Raw genomic sequence first — 10,661 nt, 5'->3', positions numbered from 1 at the left:
TGTGAAAAAAATTAAGAATATATATCATGTTTTCTCTTGCTCGCCCCTACAATATTATTGAAGATATAGAACATGCAATAATTTGTTCTTTCTCCATTCATGAGTAAATTTATATATAGTATGTGTTAACCATTGAAGATATTATTCATACCTGAAAAATGCTGGTAAAGTACCTGATAGAGTCACTTAGTCCAGGCTAGATGCTTACTCAGCCTTTGATAAGGTTGATCTAATGTAAAAATACATAACTAACATCTTTTGATATATGTATGTAACTGATAAAACTGTATGTAAGTAGACAAAACTCCAAGGTTAAGGCCAAATTCAAGACGATTTTTTATAGAGAAAAATACTGTATTAAATTATTCCTTAATCTTCAAAACTCATCATATCAATCTTTAAAAGTTTAACCCGTTATCAAATTACTCCCTTATCCCGCTTCAATTAATCTTTTTTTTTTATTGAATACCACGCTATATCCGTTATCAAATTTGCGGGATTCATATACATTGTACAATCAACCTCACCATACATGGTACATACCATGGTAGATTGCCATATCAATGACATATCTTTAACAAAGTCATGTCATAAAAAATGTCTCGTCACCAAATTATTGAATCTCGTAAAAATAAAAAAGAGTTAGGGAGGAGGCGGCTGCATAGCCACCTCAATTATTGTCGAAAGAGTAGTCGTGCAGCCTCCCATTTGTTGTGGCAAGGGTGGCTACGCCCACCCCCATCTGTTGTGGTGGTAGGAGGTAACATTAGTTAGAAAGAACGATAGCCGGCATAATCTTTATGAAATTCTTGTGCAACTCTATAGAAAAGGATATTTAAGTGGCATAAGTTCGAAGAAATCTTTCTAAAAAATTGAATTGTGATTATGAATTTATTATGTGTTTATGCTCAAATCATTTCAACAAATGTAGCTACATATATGACACGTACATTACTCTATTATATATTTTTGTATTTGAATTTTAACTATCTAGAAAGATGAACAGAATCAAACACAATCCAACTGTACATAATTACGAATCATGCAAAAAATTATCAACCTAATCAAATTAATGAGTTTGTTTGACAAACAACTCTCACTTCCCCTCTATTTTTTTTCACTTCTTCCAAAAAAGTCAAATAAAAAGCGTTTTTTTTTTTTTTTTTTCTCTTTTTATATCACATCAATAATTTTTTATTATTATCTAAATAAAAAAAATTCACTATAAAACAAAACTTTTTCACTTTCTATAAAACAATTCCAAACTTTTTTATTCTTTATATCACATTAATCACTTTTATTACTATTCAAACAAATATTCTACAATTACAACCATTTGCCAAACAAGCTCAATTAACTTTCCCTCCAAAATTCTAGAAGCTAAAATTAAATGAGGTTCAGACTTCAGGCCCATCACTTAATAAATCGAATATTGTATGTCCACTTCAAACCCTGCACATTCAAACAAAAATCTTTTAATGTCAAGAAGAACAACAAAAGCGGTAGGCCTTGTTTAGTTTTAGAAGAAAAAATCCATGTGAATTTTTTTTTAGTAATTTTGATTCAATTCCAATTAGGGCATATCTTTTATTACTAAACTAAGGAATGAGAATAACTGTCATTCCACACTACTTCATTCCCAGTAATAACTATTCTCTTTTCTCAATGGAATACTCATTCCACAAACGAAACGAATGTAGTTATTCTCAAGGAAAAACTATTCTTTTGTTCACGGAATAGGCATCTGGTATGGAATAGTGATTCTCAAGGAATAACTATTCTTTTGTTTGGTTGCACACCATTCTTATGAATAGTTATTTTCATGGGAATAACTATTCTCCTATAAAGAGGAATATCTATTCTTCTAAAAAAAGAAAGGAATAGCTATTCCTAACGAAATAAATCATATTTTTCCAAAAACAACCCACACTATTTGTTATTTTATTCATTTTCCTTGACACTTCCAAACCTAGAATCATTTTCCTCGAGTTCATCCTCCAACCAGCTTCTTTAAAAGAAAGGTGAAGTCTAAACACCCATAATAATAATAATAATAATAATAATAATAATAATAAAAAAGAAGAAGAAAAAACGAAGAAGATTAAGAAAGAAAAAGAGACTCACTGTAAGAATTCAACGTTAATGAATGCAGCCGAAGGGTTGGCAATTGTCCCAAAAGCAGTTGTAGAAAGAACGATGGTAGTATCATCCCTGGAAGGCCTAGAAACCGAAGTAAGTGCACGATCAACAATCCTTATTTGAATGATTTGGCCTGGAATGCAAGTTCTAGGCACACGCGCGCTTATGCACCGCACCAAATATTGTCTCCCGCAGGCAGCACCGTTGTCCCATATCCCCTCCCCGGCCGCCCCGAACAGGTTGCTCGACGGGAATTGTTCCGCATCGCTTCCGAAACACGCGGTGGCTGTATCATCATAACCCAAGAAAGAGAAAATAAAATGAAGATATTATATAGAGTTATGGATATATATGAGAAGTTATTTTTGTGCATGTTGAGTAGGACTCACGCAAATAAGGGGGTCTGTAGTGGGCAGCTGTGCCAACATCAGCTTGGGAGACATGCAAGATATGTGCTAGGAGCAATAGACATAGGCATCGAGACAAAAGCTGGGGCTTACACATTCCTGCAAATTGAAATTGAAAAGGAAACAGTGAAACCTGATCAATCATCTTTTGAAAATCAGGTTAAAAATGGCACAGATTCAGATGATCAAAACCTTGAAATATTGGATGTGTGGAGGAGACTAATAAATAGTTGTAGATATTAGTTAAGCTTTTGTATAATATTAGAAAATAAACCAGAACCAGAGAATATACAAACAAATTAACTAACGAGCGAGCTGAGCCCTGTCTTTCTGCTTGGTTTTTAAGCTAGACAGATCGAATCCTTAGGACATAAAAAGTGGGAAGTTGATTGTTGGTTGTTGTTCATCACTACTCTTTAAAAATATAGATGAACAAAATATATAGGGAAATTGGTTCGTCCAATTTCTATAAGGAAGAAGGATTCAGTGGGAATGAATGGATGGACTATATATAGTATATTTACTCCACTTGCGTAAAATTCGAACGAGGAACAAAGCTAAGTCGACTTGACTATTCGATTTCCATTCACGAATTAAGAATCCAAGACAGATTAAACAACTGTTTATACCTAAAATAACAATATTTGAAAGGAAAAAATACATTTTACTCTCTTAAAGTTCGACCATTTTTTTTTACTTTTGCTTCTAATATTTAAAAAGTAGCAATTTATCTCAATAAAGTTTCCGAAATTCTCATCGTAAGCACTCCGTTAGCCATTTCCGTCTTCTTTGACGGAAAATGACTCACGTACGCCGCGCGTGCATTTTTCGGGACAAAATTTTCAAAACTACCTCATTTACACGTGTTAATTTCCAAAATGACCTAAAAAAAAAAGGGACGGGAGGGGGGGGGGGGGGTGGTTGTAGTCACCCCCAAAGGGTTTGGGGATGGTTTCGGCCACCTCCATTAGGCCCATTGGGGGGTTCCAATCAGGTGAGAGTAACTCGGCCACCCCTTTTTTTTCCTTTTCTTTTTCTTTCTTGTCTTATTTATTTTTTAAAAAATAAATAAATAAATAAGGGCATTAAGGTATTTTCAATAATTTCTATTAAAGAAGACATAAATAATTAATACAGTGCTTACATTGAAAATTTTGAAAACTTTGTTGGGGAACATTGCCACTTTTTAAACTTCGAAGGCAAAAGTGAAATAGTTGTCAAACTTTGGGGGGTAAATGTATTTTTTTCTAAATGAAATATACATACTCCTTTATAGGTTAAGTCAAAGACTATCAATTAAAACTTTTTTTTTTTTTTTTTATCTTATTTATTCCTCCCATCAAGGTAAGGGGTCTGAACCACTCCATAAACATATTTTGAGGTAATTTGGTCACCCTTGACCTAGTTTTGGGTGGTCGACCACAATTTTCAAAGTGGTTGGCCATCATCCCAAAACAAGTTGAGATTGAGGAGGTAAACAAACCACCCTTATAACGTGAGGGTGATCCGCCATTTCCACAACAGTCTAAGAGATGGTCCGGTCACCCCCTTTAGCCTTAATGAGTTTGGGAAGAATAGGCTTATTATACGGAATAAAATGCATGTAACTTTTTATTTTTATTTTTGGGTAAAAATAATGAATTAGGATCCTAAATGTTATTAAAATTCGGGCAGCTTAAAGAGAGAGAAGCAAGCAAGTGAGTCTCACACCTTAAGCTGTCCAGAATAGATAAACCCTAAAGCTCCTCCTTAAGCTGCTCAAATTTACTGAAATTTGACCATCCTAATTTGAAGGATCATCCTCATCCAAACCGGACTAATATACGCATTATTCACAAGTGTAATGATATCCTGTTTTCCAAATTCAATTTTTTTTTTACAAAAAAAAAAAAAAAAAAAAAAAAAAAAACCTTAATTTAAAGATCGTTAACAACTGTAAACTACCATCATCGAAGTATAAACAGGCTCTTTACACTCTGAAAATTGATCCAAGATGAACACATACCTGAAGAACAGCTGTGAAGCAAGGAATAGATCCTGCAAAATGAGATTCTTGACCGTAGGAAGTAGGAAGGTAGACAAAATGAATGAATTATCATAAGAATTATTAGTGTGTTATTTATCGGTGAATTTATCTTATTTTTTGGGCAATACAATGCTTCCACCCAATCTATATTCTTTCCATCCTAAGAATTTGGATTCGACTTATGCTTCAAGTCATACATAATACATTCCTTCCAAGCAAAAGTTTTTGTAAGAAATTTAAAATTAAATAAATAATAATAATAAATTATTAAAAACAATTAAAAACCGCATGATTCTACTAGAAGCCAACAAATTAAATTAGTCTTATCCCAAGAAAACAAAGAGGAAGTTAAAAAAAAAAAGAAAAAAAAAAAGTAGCATTACGGACAATTGACACGTGGGATGGAAACAAACAAAGCCTAAACTGAGATCAGACAACCCATGCCGGCCCAAGCCCGTCCAACCTTTGTGTCGTCTTTTAGTAGTCGTGTTTAGGCAGGGGGCCGCCCATGAAGCATTTGTCAATGTTACTTGTGGTCGTACCAAAGCATCCCAACGAAGAAAATTGTACAAATTTATGAGAAATATAAAAATAGGAGAAGAAAAGCGGATATAAAGATAGAAAAATTCCCGAGGGGTAACTCAATCGGCTGGGGACCACGCCTCATGAAGCAAAGATCACTAGTTCGAATCTCCCCTCCTCTTTTTGTGTGAACATGTCAAAAAAAAATTAAAAATAAAGATATATAAATGATTTTGGAATGGTTCGGTATTAGACACTTATATTTTTTACTGTGAATTAGCGCCTAAGGGTTAAATTCTGCTCTTATTTCTTGATCTTCTTCTTTACAATACAAATTATTCATATTTATAAGAGAATTGAAGTAGACAAAGAAAATAGAAGAATGATGAAGATTTTATTACAATCAAACGTAAACTGTGAATATTCTTACAAGGAAGGAAGCATAATCAACCTAATATGGAAAACATATATTCTAACAAAGAAATGTTATTTAGTAGACGAGAAATGATTCATTTTATCCTTATGTCGTTTTCTTATTCTTTAGGGATTGAGTCAGAAACTTTTATGGGCACGGGCTAGGGGCCAAAAAAATTTATTGGCAAGGGCCAGTAAGCTAAATTTTTATTTTTTACCTAATTTTTTTTTCTTTTTGGAATTGAGGGGGGGGGGGGGGGGGGGCTATGGCCTATACCGGCTCTCCTAAATCCGTCCCTACTATCCTCCCACTTTTGAAAATAACCATTGAATATGTAGGGTCCATGTAGATCTCTCATATGGGCCTCACATATCTAATGGTAATTTTTAAAAGTATGAGGATGAGAAAATGACAAGAGGAAAATGTATAGCACATCTCTTAGTAGACTGTTATACGACTATCATATAACTGAGATAACGTGACAATGAAAATCAGCAATTAATTTTTATTTGGAAAAAATACATTTTACTCCCTCTCAAAGTATCCACCTATTTACCTGTTAGCATCCAATGTTAAAAAAAATGACAATCAATCCCCCAATGAATCATACTGTGGCAAAATATACCATCCGTATATTTTTTGTGTCTCTTTGAATGGAAACTATGGCACATGACTTTTTTCAACAAAAATTTTGAAAATGCCATCAGGGTAAAGTGTAAACAAAAAAAAAGGGTGGTGGTGGCTCCATTTTGGCACGGGGATGGCCAAACCACCGGGCACCCCATTTGAACAACACTCCCACCATTGTTTTGTTTTTTGTTTTTTGTCTTTGTTTTGTTTTTGGTTTTTTTGTTAATCTTTTTAAATTTTATTATTTAAGCTCTCTTTCTTTCTTTTCTTTTCTTTTCTTTTTTTGTTTCTTTTTTTTTTTTACAACTTACCCCAAAGGGCATTTTCAAAGCTTTGGTTGAAAAAGTCACTTGACTTGATTTCCGTCCGAAGACACCAAAAAAAAAAAAAAAAATAGGCGGGTGATCATACTCAAGGAAATAAAGACAATTAATTTTTTTCTCGATTTTCTCCTTTTTTTCTAATTAATTGAGGAAAAGGTTGCAGGGGAGAATCCTTTCCACTTCTGATCTAAAAGGAAGAAGAAGTAGATGATCCTACAAACAAAGAAGAGGTGGGCTCCCCAATAATAAACCCAACAACAACAAAAAAACTATTCCCCAACGAAAAAGGGAGCCAAACAAAACAAACATAAAGTAACAGCAGGCAATGATTATTATCTATGATTCCAGAGGAATCATAAACAAACCGGGCCTTTTCAAGGACCGCGAGAAGCGGTTTCAAATGGCAAAAGGGCTCAAAAAACCCCGACTAGAGATCAAACACTGCCAAAAACCACTGAAGAATGTAAACAACAGTCGATTGGTAGAAGAAGATGGGGCCGGAGCCATCTTCAGAAATGCGTGAGAACCACGCACCTCCAAGGGGAGGCCTCTCATCAACGGGACACACTGGAGTCATTTGAATCCCCCAGGAATTGAAGTGGAGGAAGGTGGAGGAAGCAGACATGAAATCCACACGCCGATTGGGTTGAAAAGCTCTCAAGCGCACCAGGCAGCAGTGGGGTGAAAAGAGACCACCGGTGGAATCCAGGGATGCTGGAGGACCCGTTGCTGAGAAGCTTGTCTTGTAAAAGAGGATGAAGGAGAGAAGATTTCAATCCAAAGATTTCAATCAAAACACCTATCCAAAAATTACGTAGAACTCGTTGGTTGAAGGCAGAAGGAACCAAGTCAAGTTGTAGTGAAGAGCCATACAACAAAAAAAACAATTAAAAGGCGAGAAAGATAGATGGGTAGCTGGAGTTTATGGCTTAGCTCCAATGGCAAAAAAATAAACAGTAAAGAACATGAATGGGTAGCGAAAGGTAGAAGTAGATAAGGGTGGTTGTATGGTGGGGTGGGTGGAGGAGGTGTGGAAGGGGGATGGGTGATGGAGAGGGAAGCGCAAAGCTTCCATCCCATGGAGTTTTGCACAGAAGGAAGCAAGGGATTCTAGAGAGAAAGGGGACTTTCTCTCTCCTTTTTTTTTTTTCTTTTTTTGTTGTTGATGTAGATCTAGTGTGGCAAGAATCTGAATCTAAGCGTGAACTCAACTAATATATCCGTTGATGAAACTATGATGTATTGATGAAAAATGGTGAGGATATTGTGCCGCAGAATAAGCAACTGGAATGTAAGCTTGGATAGGAAAATAATCAAGTGCAAGTATGCAACTAGCAGCAAAATCAAGTCGTGAGCTCGATCTGATAAAGCCAGCAGGAGACAGCTGCAGAAGCCATTGTAGATGACGACGGAGAGTCGCCGGAGATCATGTCATGCGATAATTGGAGATAATGGTCGACGTGCCCAATTGTAGCAGCAGGAAGGTGACCGTAGGTGGCGGCAGAAAGATGGCTGAAGACGGCAACCGAAGAACAAGGCTGACATGGGTCGACTTGGGCCTAACAACAAGATGGGTCCACTAGGGCCGGCCATTGGATTAGCAACTCGAATCCGACTCCACATGAAGTGAGCTCACTTGGGTCAGTTATCAGATCCGGTGACATGAATCCAGCTCATACGTGTCACGTGTGGGCTGAGCTTACTTGGGTTGGTTCTCGAATCAGAGTAAGCACCCCCAAATTCTTTGTCTCTTTCTTTTGTGTTTGCTTCCCCTTTTATTTTCTATTTTATATTACTCATAAATTTCTACAAAAATTACTAAATTTGGTTTAGATTTATATCGAATGGGTTCTTGTGATTTCAATATATATACATACTTTCGTTTAGCAATATAAGGCCTCGTTTGGTTTGCGAAATAAACCATTGGAATGGAATGACTATTCTACGGAATAAGTATTCTTTTATTTAGTAGGGACCTACCAAACTTGACTATTATCAAGTTTTTTTTTTTTTTTTTTTTTTTTTTTTTTTTTTTTTTCCAATCTAGCGGATGAGGAAAATTGGCTATTTTCATTATAGAATAAACAGTGAATAATGTTCATTTTATAACTGATAAAATATTGAGAAAAACATTAACGAAAACAATATGATATTCACTCGTATCCCCCCCCTCTTTCTCCCACTTTTCATTGCATTATGAAACTTCTTTTCATTCGGAAATAAATTAGATTATCGTAACTAAAATGCATTATTGCTTTCTAAATTACATTATTGCATTCTGGAACTCTTTTGTTGCCTTTTTAAATTGCATTATTGTAACTATATATTGTTGTTTTTAGTTGCTTCACTCATACAGTGTAGCTCAAAGAATATGTGACAATTTAATATTTTCTCTTTCATTGAGTATTGGCAAAAATATAATAAAAAATGAGAAATAATATTTAAATGCAAATAGAGAGTAGAATAAAGAATTTGTTGGAGATAGTATAGAAAAATAATAACTAAAATAGAGAGTTGCACTTTTTCAATAGCTACTTTGGTTATTATTGCTAGAGATGTTCTTACGAAGAGGAATACTGATTCCTCTAAAAAATTAGAGGAATAACTATTCCTTGAAGAATAGATAATATTTTCCAAAAAAAAAAATCCATTTTTTATTTTTTATTTTAACTCTTCAACCCTTTAAAAAAAAATTAATTAAAATGTTGAATTGCTGTGGGTGGCCGAATCTAGGGTAGCCGCACCACCCCCGGTGAATTTGGCCGATTAGTGCGGCCACTCGATGCTCATCAGGGGTGGCCAAGGCCCAATGGCACCAAGGGTGGTGCGGCCACCCCCAAGTTCTTTTGTGGGTGGCGGCCACCCACAACAATTAAACAGTTTATTTATTATTTAAGCTTTAGAAAGAAAAAGAAAAAAAAAATCATATGAGTTTTTTTAGTAATTTTAATTCAATTCCAATTAGGACATATCTTTATTACCAAACTAAGAAATGAGAATAACTATTCCATTCCATACTCTTTCATTCTTAGTAATAACTATTTCATTTTCTAATAGAATACTCATTCGGCAAACCAAACGATACCTAAAGAAATATAAACAAAAATATTATTATTATTATTATTATTATTATTATTATTATTATTATTATTATTATTGTTCTTTAGAGAAATTTCATGCTTTCACTAAATTAAAATGAATCATGAACAAGTACAATAAACTTAGTAATTGGGAAAAATATTCAATTTGATTGTATTCTAAGCTTCTAAACAATACACTAATCCTGGAAAACCTATGGTTGTTCGAATTCTCAGAAGAAGGTGACCGCAACCGGGTCCTGGAGGGCCGATCGTGGTCTTATGATTGGACACTTCTTATTGTGAACGAATATGACGACAAAACTCCTCCATCACAACTGACCTTCACCCATTCTCCTATATGGGTTCAGGTGCACGATATGCCACTTAATTGTATGAATAGGGGGGTTCGGTCCAAGATCGAGGCCTCTCTTGGACATGTGGAGGAGGTGGCGGTAGTGGAGGATGACATTGGCTCAGGAAGGTGCCTGCGCATTAGGGTTCTTATCAATCTTTATCAACCACTGGAATGTGGTCAGGCTCTTCTCATGTCAGGGCAGTCCAATTGGGTGGCTTTCAAGTACGAGAAACTGTTGGCTTTCTGTCTGAGATGCGATAAGATCCTCCATGAACCTTCAGGTTGTCCAACCGTACTTCCCAAGAAACAGAACCATAAGGAGGGTGTTTTAGCATGGGGATCATGGCTGAGGGTAGATGATTCATCCAGAGTTTCGGAATTCCTTGATGGCGGAACTTCTTCCCCGACCAGGTCATCAACGACGGACGAAAGGGAAATGGAGAAGCAGGAGCCGGTTCAAGGTGCACAAAAAGGAAAATGAAACTTTTCAAATTCCTCTTACAAGAAAAAACATATCCGGATTATGCGGGATCCCGACCTGCCCATCAATATCCTAATGAAGGAAATATTCATAAAAGGAATGAACGTAATGAGATCCCAAGTTGACGGCCAAGATGCAGCATACAAATCCTTTCCTTTTTGGGACAGAGGATCCCTTGGAGCCGTTGGAAGAAATCAGGGTGCACAATGCGCAGGAACCAGTTATGAAGGAAACCAGTCCTGGAGTGTTGGGCCCAACTCCTTTGAAAAACGTTTTTGGGCCT

General features: G+C 35.7%; 2 protein-coding genes across 3 annotated transcripts; one reads left to right on the top strand and one right to left on the bottom strand.

Annotated features, from left to right (window-relative positions):
• Positions 1-1,256: 1,256 nt before the first annotated feature.
• LOC133871825 (EG45-like domain containing protein) lies at positions 1,257-4,708 on the bottom strand. 2 transcript variants are annotated; one of them, XM_062309258.1, is made up of 4 exons: positions 4,552-4,708; positions 2,529-2,645; positions 2,125-2,425; positions 1,257-1,452 (listed from the first exon to the last, which is right to left on the bottom strand). In XM_062309258.1, exons 1-4 carry the CDS (start codon positions 4,643-4,645, stop codon positions 1,446-1,448), a joined length of 519 nt encoding a protein of 172 aa, XP_062165242.1. In that variant the 5' UTR covers positions 4,646-4,708; the 3' UTR covers positions 1,257-1,445. The 2 variants fall into 2 exon arrangements, with proteins under 2 accessions (XP_062165242.1, XP_062165243.1); XM_062309259.1 differs by lacking the exon at positions 4,552-4,708 and adding an exon at positions 2,855-2,922.
• Positions 4,709-7,913: 3,205 nt separating this feature from the next.
• Positions 7,914-10,378, top strand: LOC133871439 (uncharacterized). The gene is made up of 2 exons (XM_062308890.1): positions 7,914-7,983; positions 9,777-10,378. Exons 1-2 carry the CDS (start codon positions 7,914-7,916, stop codon positions 10,376-10,378), a joined length of 672 nt encoding a protein of 223 aa, XP_062164874.1.
• Positions 10,379-10,661: the final 283 nt, after the last annotated feature.

Source organism: Alnus glutinosa, chromosome 6, assembly GCF_958979055.1.
Source record: "Alnus glutinosa chromosome 6, dhAlnGlut1.1, whole genome shotgun sequence".
Lineage (NCBI taxonomy): Eukaryota > Viridiplantae > Streptophyta > Magnoliopsida > Fagales > Betulaceae > Alnus > Alnus glutinosa.
Note: the sequence above shows the minus strand (reverse complement) of the source record. Positions and strands in the feature narration are given on the sequence as shown.

Bases quoted from the DNA above. Each gene is read 5' to 3' on its own strand.
- LOC133871825 (XM_062309258.1), bottom strand. From the start codon at position 4,645: ATGATAATTCATTCATTTTGTCTACCTTCCTACTTCCTACGGTCAAGA. The intron at 2,646-4,551 runs GTATGTGTTCAT...TTCAATTTGCAG, and splicing joins GCTTCACAGCTGTTCTTCAG to GAATGTGTAAGCCCCAGCTT. The intron at 2,426-2,528 runs GTGAGTCCTACT...ATGATGATACAG, and splicing joins CTACAGACCCCCTTATTTGC to CCACCGCGTGTTTCGGAAGC.
- LOC133871439 (XM_062308890.1), top strand. From the start codon at position 7,914: ATGGTCGACGTGCCCAATTGTAGCAGCAGGAAGGTGACCGTAGGTGGC. The intron at 7,984-9,776 runs GCAACCGAAGAA...TCGAATTCTCAG, and splicing joins CAGAAAGATGGCTGAAGACG to AAGAAGGTGACCGCAACCGG.